The following is a 23,349-nucleotide window of genomic DNA, read 5'->3' as shown; positions in this document are numbered from 1 at the left end:
TCTCTCACGGAACCTGAAAAGGAAGTTCTTAAGGAGTATCTGGAGGAAAATGTACAGGGTGGTCTCATTGTTCCATCATCTTCTCCAGCAGGGGCTCCTCTCTTTTTTGTACCTAAGAAGACCAAAGATCTTCGTCCTTGCATAGACTTTCGAGGCCTAAACAAGATAACTATAAAGGATCGTTATCCTTTGCCCCTCATTAAGGATATTTTAGAGGCAGTCAGAGGGGCTCAACGTTTTACCAAGTTGGATCTTCGGGGAGCTTACCACCTTTTACGTATAAAAGAAGGAGACGAGTGGAAAACAGCATTCAGGACACCGTTCGGTCATTTTGAATATAAAGTCATGCCCTTTGGTCTTACGAACGCTCCTGCTATATTTCAAAGGTTTATGGACTCAATATTTTCCGATCTCTTGAACCAGACACTCGTAATCTACTTGGACGACATCCTTATTTTTTCCAGACACCCCGAACTCCATTCTTCTCATGTGAAACAAGTCCTTCACAGACTCCGAGCACATCAACTATTCTGTAAACCCGAAAAGTGTGAGTTCGATAAGACGGAAGTCAAATATCTGGGTTATCATTTAAGTTCCACCGGCATAGCTATGGACCTAGAAAAGGTACAAGCAATTCTAGAGTGGCCTTCTCCCTCTTCTATCAAAGAAACACAATGTTTCCTAGGATTAGCAAATTTTTACCGACAGTTCATTCAAGACTTTGCTAAACAGACCAGCCATATAACCCATACCTTAAAGAAGGAAAATCTAAAACAGGGGTTTGTCTGGACCAAGGCGGCTGAAACAGCTTTTCAAGAATTAAAGAAGGCATTCACTCAAGCTCCCATCTTGAGACATCCAAATACCAATAAACAGTTTATCGTAGTTACCGATGCTTCCGAAAAAGCTATTGGAGCAGTCTTGCTTCAACTTCAAGAAGATGATGGTCTTGAACATCCTGTTTTCTATTTGTCCCATATTCTCTCTTCAGCTGAACAACATTACTCTGTACTAGAAAGAGAGTTGTTAGCTCTGAAGACAGCCTGCATCGAATGGAGACAGTTTCTGATGGGATCCAAGGAGCCTTTCGAGGCGAGAACAGATCACCGTAATCTGCAATGTCTACGTAATTTTGTATGCCAAAATAGTCGCCAGGCGCGTTGGGCCTTTTTCTTTAGTCAGTATGACTTTTACATCACCTATATTCCTGGATCTCAAAACATTCTGGCTGATGCTCTGTCTCGACGCTATCCAGATTGTACTCCTTCCCCATCTCAGTTTCTACTGGAGCCTAGTAAGATCATTGGAGTTGCTCAATCTTTTCTGGATGAGGTACAACTGGAGTATTCCAACCTGTCTAATAGCAAAATAGAGAAATTAAGAACCTTTTTATGCAAGAAAGAAGGATTCTTTTTTCATCAGAAGCTGTTATTCCTCCCTACTAACAGAGTGCGAGACAAAGCATTACAGATGTGCCATGATTCACCGGTTGCTGGACATAGAGGTATTAAGGCCACACAAGAACTTCTTTCGCGATCTTTCTGGTGGCCTACCTGGAAATCAGATGTCGAAAGATATGTTCAGGCTTGTCCCATATGTGCCCAAGTCAAGATTCCCCGTAGCAGACCTGCAGGATTACTACAGCCTTTGCCAGTTCCACCAACGCCATGGCATACTATTTCCACTGACTTTATGGGTTCACTTCCGCCATCAGCTGGAAACCAGGTTATCATGGTCACTGTTGATTCTTTCACTAAGATGGCCCACTTTACTGCTCTAAAGAAATTACCAACATCCCAAGAATTGAGCCAGATATTTATCAACCATATTTTCCGTCTCCATGGACTTCCACATACCATTGTGTCTGACAGGGGTCCCCAGTATATTTCCCGGTTTTGGAAACATTTTTGCAAGACACTGAATATCAATACAGCACTATCATCCGGTTTCCATCCTCAGACCAATGGACAAACTGAGCGTTTGAATCAAGGACTAGAACAATACCTTCGTTGTTTTTGTAATTCCACCCAAAGCAACTGGAACACTTATCTTCCTATTGCTGAATATTCCTACAACAATTCTGTCCATAGTGCCTCCAAGGTCACTCCTTTTTTCTGTTCCTATGGCTATCATCCAACCTCTTTTCCTACTGCTCCTCAATCTACCTCTCCTCTGCCTGCCATTACATCTTTTTCCAAACGTCTCCTGCAACTCCATAAGCTCATTAGATCTAATTTATTGCACACTAAGAGGTATATGAAGAAGATCGCTGATAAGAAACGTGGACCCACTCCTGATTATCACCCTCAGGATAAAGTCTGGCTTTCTTCCAAATTCTTGCCCTCTCGTCTTTCTCTGAATAAGTTCATGCCTCGCTATTATGGGCCTTTTCGTATTCTTCAGTTTCTCAATCCTGTCACTGTTCGTCTTCGCTTGCCTCATACTTGGAAAATTCATCCGGTCTTTCATGTATCCCAACTCAAACCTTATGTCCCTGATCCTTTCTCTCGTCAGTTTCCTTGTCCTCCTCCTGTGTTGGTGAATGATGTCCCTGAATATGAGGTTCAAGAAATTTGTGACTCTCGCCTTTTTCACCGGCGTCTTCAGTATTTGATTCACTGGAAGGGTTATCCTCTTAGTGAATGCTCTTGGGAAGATGCTTCTTCTGTTCACGCCCCTCTTTTGATTTCTCGTTTTCATCGTTTGTTTCCCTTCAAACCTGGACCTTCGGGGGGGGGACCTACTGTTGCGCCGCGTGGTGCGGCGCGAGCCGAGCATTCGGCTCGCGCCGCACAGCGCGTTCTCAGGACGCGGCGCGCCCCGAGTCTTCTTTGTACAGCGCGAGGCCCCAGATATTATTTTGGGCCTCGCTCTGCCTTCTGTGGCGTCCCTGTTCTCCCCTGACCCCTCCTTACCTGTTTCTTTCTCTTTCTTCTTCTTCTTTTTCTTCTTTACTTTTTCGAGGCATTTTCTGTCCTTTCTTTATGTTTTTCCCCCTTCCCATGTTACCTTTTTCTTCCCAGCATTCCTTGGTCCCTATTTTCCATGGTTCCTGTTCTATTCTATCCTATGTACTTTTTCCCTATCTAAAATGGTGTCTTTTTACTTCCTGTTGGTCACTTCCTGTTTCTTGGTATATAAGGGCTCTGTTTTCTCCCTTTCCTTGCGCTGCATCACTTTCTGCTCAGATTGTGTCTTCGCTCCTGATTCTTAGCCTTCGGTTCTGAATCTTTTCAATTTTGCATTTACCTGCATTTTGTTCCTGTTTGATTCCTGGTTTTGTTTTCGTTTCAGGAATCCATTTTTGGAGGTTTTTTCCCCTTTATTGGGGTTTTTTCCCTCTGGCACTAATTCTAAAGGGCACGGTCTGTTCTTGGCGTTTCCACTGCCTGCAGCACCGTGGCTACTAGAAAGAGTCGCCCCTTTCTGGGCCAAAGCCGAACCCTCAAAACCAACGCCACTAGATCTGCGGTTTCCAGGCGCCAGCAGCACGTGAGTCGTGACAGGTAATGGAGACCTTTTTACGGTACGGACAGAGGTAATGGAGACCAGTTTACAGTACAGACAGAGGTAATGGAGACCTGTTTACGGTACGGACAGAGATAACTGACATCACTCTACAGTATGGAGAGAGGTAACGGAGACCTGTTTACAGTATGGACAGAAGTAATGGAGATTCCTCTACAGAGTGGTCACAGGAAACAGGGACCTGTTTACAGTGCGGGCAGAGGTATTGGAGACCTGTTTACAGACCGGGCAGAAGTAATAGACATCCCTCTACAAGGACAGATGCAACAGAGACCTGTTTACTGTACGTAGAAAAGCAATGGACATCCCACTGCAGCATGGACACAGGTAACGAAGACCTGTTTACAGCATGGATAGAAGCAATGGACATCTGTCTGCGGCATGGACACAGGTAACGGAGACCTGTTTACAGTACGGGCAGAAGTAGTGGACATTCCTCTACAGTATGGAAGGTGGTAATAGAAACCTATTTAGAGTACGGACAGATGTAATGGACATCCCTCTACAGTACTGACAGAGGTAACGGATATCCCTCAACAGTAAGGACAAAGGTAATGGACATCACAACTTTCAGGGCCATGAATTATATGCCGACGTGTGTAATCTGAGGAGGGACCCCAGGAGTATCTTTGTTAGTCTGGAGTAACCGAAAGGTGACATACAAGCTCCATAAATCATATTAATAATAAATAAATCCTTACGCTCTGGAGGGGGAAAGGTGCTTTGGAAGTCCAGGCCTCTCACTACTTCCCTGAACTACAGGACGCCAGAAGAAAACAGACGCCAAAAGAGAAGAAAGATTTTAACAGTGTAACTAAGGGGAGACCAAATAGAAAGATTCCCTAAAACCAAAACATCTTGGGAAACAAGATCAGGCTTCAGCGTCATTTCTGGCAGAAGTAATAAACTGTTCTAGTGACCAGTAGGACAAATCGATCTTTCGTAAGGCAGATGCTGGAGGAGTGCACAGACCCTGGTACTTCTGGTTTTTGCCTTCTCCCAACAGAAAGACTTTACCTTATAAGTGGCTTGAAGAGGATGAGAAGAGTCTTGATGAACATGGTTGGATGGACGATGTACAGCGCCTTAATGTTCTTCTTGTACCTGGATCGAAAACACATACAATGTCAGTAAATGCACTAGGGCCTCATGTGTCTAGAGGGCATATCAAGGTGACTGACTAGCACCAATGTCTAGATCCGTAGTTCCCAACCTTTTGACTTCCGTGGACCTTTCTGTGGATAATTACTGAACCCCAGGGACCCCCACCAAATCATTATTGGAATCCATGGACCCCTCACTAAGTCATTACTGGAACATGTGGACCCCGCCCGCCCACTCCACCCACCCCCCCCTGAGTCATTACTAGAAACCAATGACTCCCCACTGAGTCATTAGTGAACTCTGAGGACCCTGCCCTAGACATTATCAAAGATTTGAAAAGTAAAGCAATGCAAAAACAATACAGAAACAAGCAGTCCATCAAACACACACACAAATGATGACACATTTTATTTATTTGCAAACAAATATAAATATAACAAAATAATTTTAATAGGAAGGTTGGAGCTTTTTTAAATTCAATTGAAGCCACACAACGTCCATACTATATTCTGTTTGCTGCACCTGCACGTCTCCCACAGATCAATCTGGGGCCACTCATCGTCCATACTATATTCTGTTTGATGCACCTGCGCTGCTCCCACAAATCAATCTGAGGCCACTCATCGTCCATACTATATTCTGTTTGATGCGCTTGCACTGCTCCCACACATCAATCTGAGGCCACTCATCGTCCATACTATATTCTGTTTGATGCACTTGCACTGCTCCCACAAATCAATCTGAGGCCACTCATCGTCCATACTATATTCTGTTTGATGCACTTGCACTGCTCCCACACATCAATCTGAGGCCACTCATCGTCCATACTATATTCTGTTTGATGCACTTGCACTGCTCCCACAGATCCATCTGAGGCCACTCATCGTCCATACTATATTCTGTTTGATGCACCTGCACTGCTCCCACAGATCAATCTGAGGCCACTCATCGTCCATACTATATTCTGTTTGATGCGCTTGCACTGCTCCCACACATCAATCTGAGGCCACTCATCGTCCATACTATATTCTGTTTGATGCGCTTGCACTGCTCCCACAGATCAATCTGAGGCCACTCATCGTCCATACTATATTCTGTTTGATGCACCTGCGCTGCTCCCACAAATCAATCCGAGGCCACTCATCGTCCATACTATATTCTGTGTGATGCGCTTGCACTGCTCCCACAGATCAATCTGAGGCCACTCATCGTCCATGCTATATTCTGTTTGATGCGCTTGCACTGCTCCCACAGATCAATCTGAGGCCACTCATCGTCCATACTAAATTCTGTTTGATGCGCCTGCACTGCTCCCACAGATCCATCTGAGGCCACTCATCGTCCATACTATATTCTGTTTGATGCACCTGCGCTGCTCCCATACATCAATCTGAGGCCACTCATCGTCCATACTATATTCTGTTTGATGCGCTTGCACTGCTCCCACAGATCAATCTGAGGCCACTCATCGTCCGTACTATATTCTGTTTGATGCGCCTGCACTGCTCCCACAGATCAATCCGAGGCCACTCATCGTCCATACTATATTCTGTTTGATGCGCTTGCACTGCTCCCACACATCCATCTGAGGCCACTCATCGTCCGTACTATATTCTGTTTGATGCGCTTGCACTGCTCCCACTAATCAATCTGAGGCCACTCATCGTCCGTACTATATTCTGTTTGATGCACCTGCGCTGCTCCCACAGATCAATCTGAGGCCACTCATCGTCCGTACTATATTCTGTTTGATGCACCTGCGCTGCTCCCACAGATCAATCTGAGGCCACTCATCGTCCATACTATATTCTGTTTGATGCGCCTGCACTGCTCCCACAGATCCATCTGAGGCCACTCATCGTCCATACTATATTCTGTTTGATGCACCTGCGCTGCTCCCATACATCAATCTGAGGCCACTCATCGTCCATACTATATTCTGTTTGATGCGCTTGCACTGCTCCCACTAATCAATCTGAGGCCACTCATCGTCCGTACTATATTCTGTTTGATGCACCTGCACTGCTCCCACAGATCAATCTGAGGCCACTCATCGTCCGTACTATATTCTGTTTGATGCGCTTGCACTGCTCCCACACATCAATCTGAGGCCACTCATCGTCCATACTATATTCTGTTTGATGCACCTGCACTGCACCCACAGATCAATCTGAGGCCACTCATCGTCCATACTATATTCTGTTTGATGCGCTTGCACTGCTCCCACAGATCCATCTGAGGCCACTCATCGTCCATACTATATTCTGTTTGATGCACCTGCGCTGCTCCCATACATCAATCTGAGGCCACTCATCGTCCATACTATATTCTGTTTGATGCGCTTGCACTGCTCCCACTAATCAATCTGAGGCCACTCATCGTCCATACTATATTCTGTTTGATGCACCTGCGCTGCTCCCACAGATCAATCTGAGGCCACTCATCGTCCGTACTATATTCTGTTTGATGCACCTGCACTGCTCCCACACATCAATCTGAGGCCACTCATCGTCCATGCTATATTCTGTTTGATGCACCTGCGCTGCTCCCACAAATCAATCTGAGGCCACTCATCGTCCATACTATATTCTGTTTGATGCACCTGCGCTGCTCCCATACATCAATCTGAGGCCACTCATCGTCCATACTATATTCTGTTTGCTGCACCTGCACGTCTCCCACAGATCAATCTGGGGCCACTCATCGTCCGTACTATATTCTGTTTGATGCGCTTGCACTGCACCCACAGATCAATCTGAGGCCACTCATCGTCCGTACTATATTCTGTTTGATGCGCTTGCACTGCTCCCACAGATCAATCTGAGGCCACTCATCGTCCATACTATATTCTGTTTGATGCACTTGCACTGCTCCCACAGATCAATCTGAGGCCACTCATCGTCCGTACTATATTCTGTTTGATGCGCTTGCACTGCACCCACAGATCAATCTGAGGCCACTCATCGTCCATACTATATTCTGTTTGATGCACCTGCACTGCACCCACAAATGAATCTGAGGCCACTCATCGTCCATACTATATTCTGTTTGATGCACATGCACGGCTCCCGTGAATCAATCTGAGGCCACTCATCGTCCATACTATATTCTGTTTGATGCGCCTGCACTGCTCCCACAGATCAATCTGAGGCCACTCATCGCCCATACTATATTCTGTTTGATGCACCTGCGCTGCTCCCACAGATCAATCTGAGGCCACTCATCGTCCATACTATATTCTGTTTGATGCACTTGCACTGCTCCCACACATCAATCTGAGGCCACTCATCGTCCATACTATATTCTGTTTGATGCGCTTGCACTGCTCCCACACATCAATCTGAGGCCACTCATCGTCCATACTATATTCTGTTTGATGCACTTGCACTGCTCCCACACATCAATCTGAGGCCACTCATCGTCCATACTATATTCTGTTTGATGCGCTTGCACTGCTCCCACAGATCAATCTGAGGCCACTCATCATCCATACTATATTCTGTTTGATGCACCTGCGCTGCTCCCACAAATCAATCCGAGGCCACTCATCGTCCATACTATATTCTGTTTGATGCGCTTGCACTGCTCCCACAGATCAATCTGAGGCCACTCATCGTCCATACTATATTCTGTTTGATGCGCTTGCACTGCTCCCACAGATCCATCTGAGGCCACTCATCGTCCATACTATATTCTGTTTGATGCACCTGCGCTGCTCCCATACATCAATCTGAGGCCACTCATCGTCCATACTATATTCTGTTTGATGCGCTTGCACTGCTCCCACTAATCAATCTGAGGCCACTCATCGTCCATACTATATTCTGTTTGATGCACCTGCGCTGCTCCCACAGATCAATCTGAGGCCACTCATCGTCCGTACTATATTCTGTTTGATGCACCTGCACTGCTCCCACAGATCAATCTGAGGCCACTCATCGTCCGTACTATATTCTGTTTGATGCGCTTGCACTGCACCCACAGATCAATCTGAGGCCACTCATCGTCCATACTATATTCTGTTTGATGCACCTGCACTGCACCCACAAATGAATCTGAGGCCACTCATCGTCCATACTATATTCTGTTTGATGCACCTGCGCTGCTCCCACAGATCAATCTGAGGCCACTCATCGTCCATGCTATATTCTGTTTGATGCGCTTGCACTGCACCCACAGATCAATCTGAGGCCACTCATCGTCCATACTATATTCTGTTTGATGCGCTTGCACTGCTCCCATACATCAATCTGAGGCCACTCATCGTCCGTACTATATTCTGTTTGATGCACCTGCACTGCTCCCACAGATCCATCTGAGGCCACTCATCGTCCATACTATATTCTGTTTGATGCGCTTGCACTGCTCCCACAGATCAATCTGAGGCCACTCATCGTCCATACTATATTCTGTTTGATGCACCTGCACGGCTCCCGTGAATCAATCTGAGGATACAGATTGAATTTTTAGCTTCCAGTGTCAAATTCCTTGATGTTTACAGCATGCTTTACATTTTTCAATTTAACGTTTACCCACATTATTTATACACACTTTATTAATCTGTTAATATTTCATTTTCTAAGCAGTCATGGACCCCCTGAGGAGGCTTTGCGGACCCCCAGGGGTCCACGGACCACAGGTTGGGAACCACCGGTCTAGACAGGTAGAAGCTTTAAGTGCAGTGAACTGCCTCCTACTACACCCCCCCCCCCCAAAAACATGCAATCCCCACCAGACACTGCAGCTTAAAATGCAATACTGCAGAAGTACATTGTTGCATAATGTACATGATCACTGCATGGCTGATGCATCCACAACTGAATTTCAGTTACTGAATACTGGGCACACGGCATGCATTGATAAACTAGCATTTCAACATCATTTATGAAGACGTCTAAAAGTGAAAGTGCACTCTGACATCTCACACTTTCATGTGCGTATTTCATAAGCCATCATTCACAAAGTCAAGAATCAACTTTTTGCTGATGCATTACAGCATGAGTCAACATAGATGTCTTGTATCAAAACAAGCGGATCTGCACTTACGAGGGTAGGAAAAAACAGCAACAGTGAGAAATGACTTTGGAAAGAGTTAACCGTCAGGAAAATGGGAACTGAACACAGGAAACAGATGTCATCATACTGGTAGTTAATGAAAAGTTGTCAATTTCCTGCTGGTAACTCAGAAAAAGTCAACATGTGTGTATACCAAGAGAGGATCCTACATGTAATGCCCAACATCAAATGAAACAACTGGTAGGACCCATCGGGAAGTCTTTGTTAAATATCTGTATAGCACACCTGACACCCAGCAGTGACATCTAACTCTATGAACCTACCAGACTAAATTTCCGTCGACAGTGATTGTGGAAGTATCTTAATTTCAAGATAAAGCCTGTGTTAGGAATTTTCCCCATGCATGAAGGCATTAGCTTTCTGGGTGCCCACAATCCCCTGTAGCCCCAGTATCTAGCAGCCCGTCAGAGTAAGGAGGGGAATCCTGAGGGAAGGGTTGGGCCGTAGTTCCTCCTGGAAACTCACAAAGACGACTTCTCGCCATTCAAGAGGCACTGATATAAAATGAGCAAATTTCAGCTGTTTCTGAGAGGGATCAAGTAAAAACCCCATCCCACAAAGTATACTCGGTTACAAAGAACCTTGACATTAGCAAAGAAGACCATTTGAAGTTTTAGAAAACAATAAAAGATGATTGGGATGAAAGTTTGACACCATTCTCATCTTTCCAATGAGCCTGGAAAGAGCAAAACACGTGAGTCATGAGGTAAAAAGTAATGAGAGTTCTGGCAAAGAAGACGCATTGAAAAAAGCAAAAACATTAATTTAAGTGAAGAGAATGATGATATTGAAAGAGATAGTCACTCATCAGCTTCAACAACTCTGTCTAAGGCATACAGAGCTGCACTTGAAAGCCTAACAACACCCTTAGCTGGAGGTAAGGTGTAAAGTGGCAATTTGTCTTCAGTGGACTAAACCACCGATGTAAGCCCTGGGATAGAATTTGATATTGTTTACTTTTTAATGATGCAAGCAAATCGCAAAGCCGGTACTTGCATGAAATATTACGTGATCTTTACTGCTTGAATTAACAAAGGTAACTGAATTCAGGTGCTGTAAAAAAGTACACATGATAACCTCATCACCTTGAAAAGCTTCTGGCTGTCTATAAAATCAGAAACGTTGTTGGTTGGGTCAGAAGCACTCAGGTTTGTTTACCACATCATGGCTAAGTCAAGTGATACCTTTGATGGCCTAAGAAACAATTGTTGTTGCTCATCTCTGGGAACGGGTCACAATGCTGTTTTTAAACAATATTATGTCCATCATTTCACAGTGATAAAGATAATAATTTACAAATGGAAAAAGTTCAAGAGTGTTGTCAATCTACTGAAGAGCAAATTCACCCCAAGGTCATATTGTATGATGATTCTAGAGATCAAAAGGAACCTCAAAGGTTAAGGTTTTGGTCAATATGGTGTAGTGAAATGTGTGTTTTGACCACTGACTTTGTGTTGCACCACTTTGCACTTGGATTAGCTGCCAGTGTTCACCAGTTGCAGACTACATTTAGTATTCAGTTTAGCTGCCTATTGACCTTATCGTAGCCTTAGACACTGCCATGTTAAAGCTGCTCGTATTTTTTTACGTTGTAAACGATGCTTGGTTTCGTGCTCTTTCTCGCCGAAGAGCTAGTAGTCAGTCAGTATGATAAGGATGTACCAGACTGATGTTTATGGTACAGCGGGGAACGGTTTGACTTTGGGAGGGACGCCTTGGGATTTTGGCCAATTCCCAATGTGTTTCTTTCAAACCTTACATAAATTATCCAGTATTTTTGAATATTTCTTCTTGATGGGAGTTTTTTTTTTCCACAAAGCCCCTTCTTTGGTTCTTTAAGATATAAAAAAGACCCAGTGCGACAGTGAAAGAGAGTGAGTGACCTCAATCAGAATTCTGGACGTCGGATGCCTGATATCTGTCCCGTGAGGGTGGAGCTCTCTTTCTCGCAGTACAACAGGGTCATCGTCTTGCTGGCAGGAGAAAGATGAAGAGATTGGCAGACCCTACGGTGATGCATTTTTACTTCAATATTTGATTTGCAGTATAATATAAATACATATACTTGCGGTGTACATTGCAGTTGAAAATCATTTTGGTATGTTTTCCTTTCATTGCTGTGACTATTTTTAAAAGTGTGCTTACAACATGGTAATCTTTTAGGAACCTCGTGGTGAAATAATAATCAATGACTTATTTGAACTGAGAAGTGCATTCTAGAGATTTTTGTCAGCTTGGTCACTAGTGAAAGCAAACATATGGTAACATTACAGTTCATCGAAGGGATGGACAGGAGAAAACTACTTCTCTCCAGAACGAGCACTGCAGAAAAGCTGAGGAAAAAAAGCAACTAAACAACCACAAGACCTTATAGGAAACCTGGACTTCAAGATATTGCTGCTGAAAAGGTTCCACACATTACTGAAACATGGGATGCACTTATTTTTAGACACAATGCTACTGAATGATGGCTGATGTTTTTTGGTTAATAAATTACAACATAGTGAAATCTCTGCGTGTCAATTGTCACACGATGCTAGAATTATCTATAGCTAAGACATGGTGAGGACTAGATCGGTCTTAAGTAAATCCAAATAATCGAAAGATGTACTTTTATTTTCACGCCACTCTATACATAATTTTCTTTCATACAATAATGTTGTAAAGATAAGCATATTGTATTCATCAAACTCTTGCTGTGTGCAGCAGCATCAACAGTGCCTAGATCCAGGCTGAAGTAAGGTTCATTTTCACAAGTCTGCACCAGCAGCTCCAACAGCTGGAGATAGGTTCATATTCACAAGTCTGCACCAGCAGCTCCGACAGCTGAAGATAGGTTCATATTCACAAGTCTGCACCAGCAGCTCCGACAGCTGAAGATCGGTTCATATTCACAAGTCTGCACCAGCAGCTCCGACAGCTGAAGATCGGTTCATATTCACAAGTCTGCACCAGCAGCTCCGACAGCTGAAGATCGGTTCATATTCACAAGTCTGCACCAGCAGCTCCCACAGCTGAAGATCGGTTCATATTCACAAGTCTGCACCTGCAGCTCCGACAGCTGAAGATCGGTTCATATTCACAAGTCTGCACCAGCAGCTCCCACAGCTGAAGATCGGTTCATATTCACAAGTCTGCACCAGCAGCTCCCACAGCTGAAGATCGGTTCATATTCACAAGTCTGCACCAGCAGCTCCCACAGCTGAAGATCGGTTCATATTCACAAGTCTGCACCAGCAGCTCCCACAGCTGAAGATCGGTTCATATTCACAAGTCTGCACCAGCAGCTCCCACAGCTGAAGATCGGTTCATATTCACAAGTCTGCACCAGCAGCTCCCACAGCTGAAGATAGGCTCATATTCACAAGTCTGCACCAGCAGCTCCGACAGCTGAAGATAGGTTCATATTCATGAGTCTGCACCAGCAGCTCTGATAGCTGAAGATAGGTTCATATTCACAAGTCGTCACCAGCAGCTCAGACAGCTGAAGATAGGTTCATCTTCACAAGTCTGCACCAGCAGCTCTGACAGCTGATGATAGGTTCATATTCACGAGTCTCCATCAGCAGCTCCGACAGCTGAAGGCAGGTTCATATTCACACGTTTGCACCAGCAGCTCCGACAGCTGAAGGCAGGTTCATATTCACAAGTCTGCACCAGCAGCTCTGACAGCTGGAGATAGGTTCATATTCACAAGTCTGAACCAGCAGCTCCGCCAGCTGAAGATAGGTTCATATTCACAAGTCTGCACCAGCAGCTCCCACAGCTGAAGATAGGTTCATATTCACAAGTCTGCACCAGCAGCTCCGACAGCTGAAGATCGGTTCATATTCACAAGTCTGCACCAGCAGCTCCCACAGCTGAAGATCGGTTCATATTCACAAGTCTGCACCTGCAGCTCCGACAGCTGAAGATCGGTTCATATTCACAAGTCTGCACCAGCAGCTCCCACAGCTGAAGATCGGTTCATATTCACAAGTCTGCACCAGCAGCTCCCACAGCTGAAGATAGGTTCATATTCACAAGTCTGCACCAGCAGCTCCCACAGCTGAAGATCGGTTCATATTCACAAGTCTGCACCAGCAGCTCCCACAGCTGAAGATCGGTTCATATTCACAAGTCTGCACCAGCAGCTCCCACAGCTGAAGATAGGCTCATATTCACAAGTCTGCACCAGCAGCTCCGACAGCTGAAGATAGGTTCATATTCACAAGTCTGCACCAGCAGCTCCGACAGCTGAAGATCGGTTCATATTCACAAGTCTGCACCAGCAGCTCCCACAGCTGAAGATAGGCTCATATTCACAAGTCTGCACCAGCAGCTCCGACAGCTGAAGATAGGTTCATATTCACAAGTCTGCACCAGCAGCTCCCACAGCTGAAGATCGGTTCATATTCACAAGTCTGCACCAGCAGCTCCCACAGCTGAAGATAGGCTCATATTCACAAGTCTGCACCAGCAGCTCCGACAGCTGAAGATAGGTTCATATTCACAAGTCTGCACCAGCAGCTCCCACAGCTGAAGATCGGTTCATATTCACAAGTCTGCACCAGCAGCTCCCACAGCTGAAGATAGGCTCATATTCACAAGTCTGCACCAGCAGCTCCGACAGCTGAAGATAGGTTCATATTCACGAGTCTGCACCAGCAGCTCCGACAGCTGAAGATCGGTTCATATTCACAAGTCTGCACCAGCAGCTCCCACAGCTGAAGATAGGCTCATATTCACAAGTCTGCACCAGCAGCTCCGACAGCTGAAGATAGGTTCATATTCACAAGTCTGCACCAGCAGCTCCCACAGCTGAAGATCGGTTCATATTCACAAGTCTGCACCAGCAGCTCCCACAGCTGAAGATAGGCTCATATTCACAAGTCTGCACCAGCAGCTCCGACAGCTGAAGATAGGTTCATATTCACAAATCTGCACCAGCAGCTCCAACAGCTGGAGATAGATTCATATTCACAAGTCTTCACCAGCAGCTCTGACTGCTGAAGATAGGTTCATATTCACAAGTCTTCACCAGCAGCTCCGACAGCTGGAGCTAGGTTCATATTCACAAGTCTTCACCAGCAGCTCCGACAGCTGAAGACAGGTTCATATTCACATAGGTTCATATTCACAACTCTGCACCAGTAGCTCCAACAGCTGGAGATAGGTTCATATTCATGAGTCTGCACCAGCAGCTCCGACAGCTGAAGATAGGTTCATATTCACGAGTCTGCACCAGCAGCTCCGACAGCTGAAGATAGGTTCTCTTTGCAAGTCTGCACCAGCAGCTCCGACAGCTGAAGATAGGTTTATATTCACGAGTCTGCACCAGCAGCTCCGACAGCTGAAGATAGGTTCATATTCACAAGTCTGCACCAGCAGCTCCGACAGCTGAAGATAGGTTCATATTCACGAGTCTCCATCAGCAGCTTCGACAGCTGAAGGCAGGTTCATATTCACGAGTCTCCATCAGCAGCTTCGACAGCTGAAGATAGGTTCATATTCACGAGTCTCCATCAGCAGCTCCAACAGCTGGAGATAGATTCTTATTCAAAAGTCTTCACCAGCAGCTCTGACTGCTAAAGATAGGTTCATATTCACAAGTCTTCACCAGCAGCTCCGACAGCTGGAGATAGGTTCATATTCACAAATCTTCACCAGCAGCTCCGACAGCTGAAGACAGGTTCATATTCATGAGTCTGCACCAGCAGCTCTGATAGCTGAAGATAGGTTCATATTCACAAGTCGTCACCAGCAGCTCAGACAGCTGAAGATAGGTTCATCTTCACAAGTCTGCACCAGCAGCTCTGACAGCTGATGATAGGTTCATATTCACGAGTCTCCATCAGCAGCTCCGACAGCTGAAGGCAGGTTCATATTCACACGTTTGCACCAGCAGCTCCGACAGCTGAAGGCAGGTTCATATTCACAAGTCTGCACCAGCAGCTCTGACAGCTGGAGATAGGTTCATATTCACAAGTCTGAACCAGCAGCTCCGCCAGCTGAAGATAGGTTCATATTCACAAGTCTGCACCAGCAGCTCCCACAGCTGAAGATAGGTTCATATTCACAAGTCTGCACCAGCAGCTCCGCCAGCTGAAGATAGGTTCATATTCACAAGCTTTCACCAGCAGCTCCGACTGCTGAAGGCAGGTTCATATTCACATGTCCGCACCAGCAGCTCCAACAGCTGAAGATAGGTTAATTTTCACAAGTCTGCACCAGCAGCTCCGACTGCTGAAGATAGGTTCATATTCACAGCTCTGCACCAGCAGCTCCAACAGCTGGAGATAGGTTCATATTCACAACTCCGCACCACCAGCTCTGACAGCTGTGTAGCTTAGAGAGTTCTCTTGCTCAAGGTTGAGACACCTTACTATTCATGTGGCTGGAGAAGGTGCTTTGCAGATCAGTGTACGTTTGCAAGGTTGTTCTCATAAAGTTGCAACCGTTGCTGTGGGAGTTCTTTGTACCTTTCCAGAGTTCACCTTTACAAGGCTGCACAACTGCTGTGACAGCTCAATGTACCTTAGAGAGTTCACTTTCAAAAGGCTGAACAAGTGAAACATCAGTGTCATTAACTCCATATCGTTGCGATGAACCCCAGTGACTGCATGCCACGCTGGTGGATGCCAGTGGCCTCTTGCCACCACAATGAATGCCAATTAACTCTTGCCACCATGATGGATAACAATAAATGCTTGATGATTTTCAAAATCACAGAAACTGCTTGCTACCACACTGGAAGCTAGTATCTACCACCAGGCTGGAGTCCAGTAACGATTTACCACTATGCGGGAGCACACTATCCCATTGCCACCATGCTAGATGCCAGTAACCCCGTGCAACGTGGCTGGATGCATAATCTCCTTGCCACCTGCTGGATGTCAGTCACCCCTTGCTCACCAGTCTGGATCCCGTTCCTACTTGCCACATGCTGGCGTCCGTTAACTCTTTGCAATCTGCTGGGTGCCATTAACTCCTTGCCCTCTGCTGGACCCCAGTATATTCTTGCCACTTGCTGGATCCCAGTATCTTCTTGCTGCCTTCTCATACCGCATTGAATCCCAGCAACCCCTTGCTATCTTCTGGATCCCAGTAATCCCTTCCTATCATGCTGGATCCCAGTAATCCCTTGCTATGATGCTGGATCCCAGTAATCTTTTGCTATCACACTAAGTTCCAGTAACCCTTTGCTATCACGCGGGCTCGTAGTAACCCCTTGACCCCTCGATTGATACAAGTACATCCTTGCCCTCATGCAGGATGTCAGTAACTCCCAGCCTGCAGGATAGATCCCAGGACTTTCTTGCAACAATGTTGCATGCCAGTAACTCATTGACACCGCAACAGATCCTCTTAATCCCTTGCCACCACGCTGAAAAACCCAGTCACTGCTTCTCCCCTTGCTGAATACCAGTAACTACCTGATACTGGCTCTAGTAATGCCTTGCCACATGCTGGATGCAACTTGTTGCTTCCAGGACGGATGCCAATAACGCACTGCCACCATGCAGAAACTCCCAGCAACTAAGTCCATTGGCAGTAAGTCACAGTTACCACTCTCCTGGCAGCTAAACATGCTGGAGCCCAGACATGGCTTGCCATCATGCCTTTCCTTCTACTGAATCCCAATATCACAGCTCCTTGCTACCATGCAGGATGCAAGTAACCCCTGGCAACCCGATGCACCACAACATTCCTTGACACCTGCTGGATGCTGATAACTCTGTTACTATGGTGCATCCTGGTAACACCCCTCTGACCGCGATGGTACCCTCTTGATACCATGCTGGTTTCCATTAAGCCATTGCTCCCCCCACCACCAAGACCCCCATGCTGGATCCCACTACCGCCTTGCAACATGCTGAACACTAGTGGCCAAGTGCTAGATGTCAGGAACATCTAGCACTTGGCCTCCATTGTGGATCCCGGCAATTTCTTACTACAATGATGGATGCCAGTAACTCAGTCATACTATGTTAGATCCTGGTAACCCATTACTGCCACACTGGATGGCATTATGTCCTGGATATCAAGCTAGATTAAGTAACCCCTTGCCATGTGCTGGATGGCAGTAACACCTTACCACCTGCTGGCTGTCAGTGACGCGTAGGAACCAACCTGAATGACAGTACAATGCTACTAACCCAAGCAACCAAGCCTGGTCCCAGTAAAACTCTGCCACCATGTTGGATCACTGAAGCTTTTTACCACCTGCTGGATCCCCATGTCTCCCTTCCACCTGCCGGATCCCAGTGTCTCCCTTCCACCTGCTGGATCCCAGTGCCTCTGTGTCACCTGCTGTATCCCAATATCTCCCTGCCACCCGCTAGATCCCAGTATTTCCCAGCACCTACTGGATCCCAATATCTCCCAGCCACATGCTGGATGCTACTAACTCCCTGCCACCTGCTAGATCTCAGTATCTCCCATACACCTGCTGGATCCTAATATCTCCCAGCCACATGTTGGATCCTAGTATCTCCCTGCCACCCGCTAGATCCCAGTGTCTCCCAGACCCCTGCTGGATCCCAATACCTCCCAGTCATATATACACTGGATGCCAATAACTCCTTGTCTCCACACAGCAAACCAGGAACTCCGCACCACCACGATGAGTAACAAAAACTCCTTGCCACAACGTTGCAATCTTTCCTTCTCAGACTTTTTCTTGAAGAATCGTTCAGCAAAGAGGTGAGACTATGCTTCTGCACAGTGTTGTATCAGAACATAACCAGGCATAAGATTATGACCGCCATTTAGTGCTTAATGTACAAATTTAAATGGATGTTAAATGATGAAAACGTGTCGCCTCAAAGTCATCTTCTCTATCCCTGAGGTACGGTTCAGCCCACAGAATCAGGACGACATCAGCAAGGGATGCTCACAGACATGGCCGTGACACTTCTGCAGCCACTCACTGTACCAGTGACCTGAGACCCACAATAGTCTGAGAGGAGCAAGGCCCTCCTCCTCTAGCTTGCAATTTGAGAGCAGCAAGGTAGTAGTGGGGAATTTAGTGGAGTGACCCTCCACAGCTCAACCTTTATTGCTGGTAACATGAGAGCCATTTAGGGTGCAGACACTGAAAGGGTGTGACCCTACTACTGTCTACCCTCTCGTAAAAACCCCTAGATTCACTGAACAGTGGCTTTTAAATATCTTAAAATACGTTTGTTACAGTACAAAACGTTTTTGGGGAAAAAAAACCTAGTGCCAACAGGTCCAAAGCAGTAAGGCATTGATCCAGATAGGGCGCAAATCTGGTGGGTCTTCCTTCTTTCACATCTAACCAGGGATATCCTACACGGGGAGAGCAGCAAGATGCTGCTACACCCCACTGGTGTATAGTCTGAAATACCGTATTTGAGGCCAGCTGGTACAGTCAAAGCGCTTGCCCTGCTACCAAACATTCCCTCAGATCATCAGAGAAGAAGAGGTACAGCTAGAGTTGTTACTTACATATGTGTGCAAAGATAGGACATAATGCAACATTAACTATGCAAGAGACTTACTTGCGATCAAACTCCCTGTAAGCATCCCGCAGCCAGCCGAGGGAAGGCTTGTTCTCGCTGGTGAGACCATGGTGGAGGTAAACTAAAGTGTAATCACTCTCAACGTACTGGTCAAGTGTGTGCTTCAGGTACCTGAAACAAAGCAAAAGTCATGCCTTTAAAAAATATAAACACACAAGAAGCTGGTTCAGAATAATGGAGAAAGGCGAAGAACAAAGGAGAAAGGTGAGGAACAAAGGAGAGCGAGCATGGATGAACGGCACGGGTGAGGAGGAAAGTGGCACAAGCAAGGAACCAAGGTTGCGCAAGTAAGGTACAAAGGGAGCCGAAGCAACATACAACAGGGTGCAAAAGATGAACAAAGGGGGTGCAAAAGATGGACAAAGGGGGCACAAGCGAGGCCCGAAGGGGGTGCAAAAAATGGACAAAGGGGCATGCAAAAGATGGACAAAAGGGGGGTGCAAAAGATGGACAAAGGGGGCAGGCAGGTATTGTTAAATTAACAGTAAAATAAATATAATTTTCAATGACAACTCTAACTGGTCACATTTAGTGAAAGGGCATCAACTAAGGCCAATATGGGCGATGATGTCAACAAAGCGATAATCAGATTATTTCCATGGAAGCGGAATTTCCATGGAAGCAAGTAGTGCTAATTTAGGCTGGCCTTACTGAAAAAAAAAACCTAAATAATTAAAGAAGGGTGAGACCATTATTTTATTTTTAGTTAGGCCATATGCATGAAACAATTCACAACAACTTATTCTGAAAGGATATGTTCTTAACAGAAATTATATTTGCTTAAAACAACTCAAATCAGCAAACATTTTTGTTTAGAGTACCCATTTCTTCTCCAGGTAATAACACAGGTTGGCTTGGTGAAATGTTTTAACAGCCTGTGTTTTCTGTTCTACAGTTGAACTACACTGAGCTAATCCCAACACAAAATACCTGTTCATGCATCAGGCAGTAACCTGTTTATAGGAATTAAGACATGTTCTATTAAAAAGGAGGGAAGGTGAATAACAAAGGGCACAGGTGAGGTACAGAGCGGTTAACAAGGACCCTACAAGGTATAAAGGGGTACCGGGCTCAAGAGAGGCGGAAGTACAAAGTTGTGGGATGTATGGCTCGTAGGGGTGCTAGCTATCTTTGGGGGGTTCACCTTAACTGGGGCATTTCGGAGTGTTGGTTTTATTTTGCAACCATAACTACCACTGTGTGTTTTTAAGACAATTTATTTCAGAGGACCTTTTTAAACCTTCATTAAGGTAATACATATACAGCAAGGATAACCCATGGCTTCACTTTAACTGGCTTTTTCTGTGAATGTTAACTTTTTTGATGGTATACTACATCCAACTTCTGTGCCGCTCCCTAACAGGTCTGCATGAAACCTGAAATATCAGGAGAAAGCTGGATATGCTTCCTGTCTGCCAAGTGTTGTGCAAATGTGTTAAAGTCTGACAAAGTTATTAACAAATCAATGTTTTTTTTATCCCTGCACTTTAAGTTTCCATCCCCTGTCTTTGTGCAGCTGCATGAAGCCTGGGATTTTAGCACTGGCCTTCACTCGGGAATATGTATTAAACTGCACCAAACTTATTAGTACATAAAAAATTTCTGCATTCCCTCTTAATTCTGTCCATCTTGTTGGATCGCACGAATTTTACGGTATCCAGAAAAAAATAAACTTGCTAAGTCATTGATAAATTGCATGTGCGTTTGTCAAAATGCACCAATTATTAGCAAATGAACACTTTTTGAACCCCTTCCTTTTAACTGTGCACCCGCTTGCCGCATCCACATTAATTTGAAAATAACAAGTAAAAGCTAGAGATGGTAACGGTCTGCCAAATGTTTCAGAAATTTGTCAAACGGTGCTAAACTTCTAGACAAACCAAAAGAATCCCCCTTAGTACTGTTAAGGGCTAACCCACCCAACACATTTTCATAACACTAATTTCTAAAAAAAAAAAAAAAAAAACCCTACTGAACAGGGTTACACCAAACCAAGGCACTCCTCTGAGTAAAGTCCTAGTTTCATGCCCAGTTTTGCACAATTCTGTTCGGCGTGTTTTTTTGTAGCTGTGAGGAAAGATTTCTGCGGAAGTCACAACACAAATAATGGATGGACTTTCACAGTAAATATATATTTGTTACACAGTCACTGAGGGTGAGGGTCCAATAAGCTGTGCGTGGTCGGGGTTGGCCGCAAGTGGAAAGTTAGATACAGAAATTCACTGAAGATAAAGATAAGTTAGGGTTCAGCAAACAAAAGAAAAACACTGTAACTCATAAATATGGCATGATGCACAAGGTTCCCCATACCCAACACCTCTCCCTTGTTTTGCTATTTGTAGACCATTTTTTTCATATGTCTGCGGCAAAGGGGTGTAACTGAGCGCTGCGAGGCGTCAGGTATGGTGAATGATGGGTGCTGCATACCATAACATTGAATCTGTTTTTTCATTATTTTGTTTGCTGAGTCATAACTAAACTTTAAATGTATTTGTTTTGTGTGGGGGTGTGTGGTTCCAATGCAGTGGCAGTGTTGTGACTCCTGGTGCTGTGACATGCAGCCCCACAGGGAGGGAGAACCTAGCTGAGCTGGCAGATCCCAGCAATGATGTGCCTGTCTGAGCCTTCACTAAGATGCTCTGGCTGTCCAGCCATCATTCAGAGAGGATAGAGCCAGGGAGGGCAGTTTGAAGAGACCTCGCTCGCACATCACAGCCTGGTGAGCAATCCAGCTAGACCCCGGCTTCACAGAAGGTGCTGGGCACTTTCTGCATGTTGTGTGGTCTTCACTATCTCTTTACATGTTGCTTTATCTGGAGTCAGTGTTTGCCTTCTCTAGCTGAACAGAAACGCACTGATCGCTTTACATACGTGATCCCAACCTCTGGCTAGTCTCACTCACAGGAAAGAGCTGCCGGGAGAAGACCAACAAGGGCTTGGGGGAAGGAGCGTGAAGAAAGAGTGCTAGAGACACTGAGTGAGAGATAGAGGAGGTATTACATTTAATGATTCATGGAAGAGACAAACAATGGAGATACAGAAAAGAGCTTGAGAAAGCCAAAGGAGGGCGGGAAAGCTCGGCAGGTGTGAGAGACGAACGAAGAGTATGACGACAGGTGAAGAAGCAAGGAGTAAATGACAGGCAAGAGAGCAACAAGCGTGAGAGACAAGAGAAAGAGGGCAAACTCACCCCAGAAGCTTGACATGGTCCAGCTGGTGGCTTGGTGGCATCCTACAGGTGCTGAAGAGAATGATTTTCCGCCCATACTTGTCATCACCTGGGGACAAAAGAGGTTTAAAAAATTACAACTACTGTCCTGTGAGGATCTGTTTCAGGCTTGGGAAAAAGAGTTAAGACAGTCACACCTCAGACATGTCCACAAAAAGGGCAAAGGCAGTTGCAGAGACATATATGCAAAAGGGTTTCTGAACATAGTTTGAAACAATGCAGGAAGATGTTCCACTTTTAGTTCCGACACATGATTTCTCTCCCCAAACACTTTCCAAGACCATCTCCAAAACTAGTGATTCGATGGCAGCACAAAAATAAAAAAATAAAAAAGATTAAGTGAAAGCTAAAAGTGCTATTTAAGTTACCAACTCCATATTAATTAGAAAGCAGTAAAGGTGCCAGGGGTACAGCTCTCATGTGTACAGGGCTCCACCACTGAAGGCAAGATGAGGCGACGTACACTGTATAGGAGACCCTTTAATCAAAGTATAGCTCCTAGTTTGAGGGCATAGGAGCCAGGTAAAGCCTGGTCCAAGAGTCACAAGCACACCATTAAAAGGGGAACCTCTGGAACCAGCAGAGGAAGTCAGAGAGTACTCACAACCAGACAAGAAAACAACAGAGAGTACTCACAACCAGACAAGAAAACAACAGAGAGTACTCAAAACCAGACAAGAAAACAACAGAGAGTACTCAAACCGGGACAAGAAAACAACAGAGAGTACTCAAAACCAGACAAGAAAACAACAGAGAGTACTCAAACCGGGACAAGAAAACAACAGAGAGTACTCAAAGCGGGACAAGAAAACAACAGAGAGTACTCAAAGCGGGACAAGAAAACAACAGAGAGTACTCACAACCAGACAAGAAAACAACAGAGAG

The 23,349-nt window shown here is 45.4% G+C and overlaps 1 protein-coding gene across 2 annotated transcripts in view; it reads right to left on the bottom strand.

Moving 5' to 3' along the window:
* ARHGAP1 (Rho GTPase activating protein 1) overlaps positions 1-23,349 on the bottom strand; it is a 159,048-nt gene that overhangs the window by 61,548 nt on the left and 74,151 nt on the right. For both annotated transcript variants that reach the window (XM_069221697.1, XM_069221698.1), the window contains exons 4-6: positions 22,426-22,513; positions 19,215-19,346; positions 4,546-4,632 (exon numbers count right to left, since the gene is read on the bottom strand). In XM_069221697.1, coding sequence (XP_069077798.1) covers positions 4,546-4,632; positions 19,215-19,346; positions 22,426-22,513 — 307 coding nt within the window. The remainder of the gene's footprint in view (positions 1-4,545; positions 4,633-19,214; positions 19,347-22,425; positions 22,514-23,349) is intronic.

Source organism: Pleurodeles waltl, chromosome 3_1 (assembly GCF_031143425.1).
Source record: "Pleurodeles waltl isolate 20211129_DDA chromosome 3_1, aPleWal1.hap1.20221129, whole genome shotgun sequence".
NCBI classification, from domain to species: domain Eukaryota; kingdom Metazoa; phylum Chordata; class Amphibia; order Caudata; family Salamandridae; genus Pleurodeles; species Pleurodeles waltl.
This window is presented reverse-complemented; position numbering and strand designations above follow the sequence as displayed.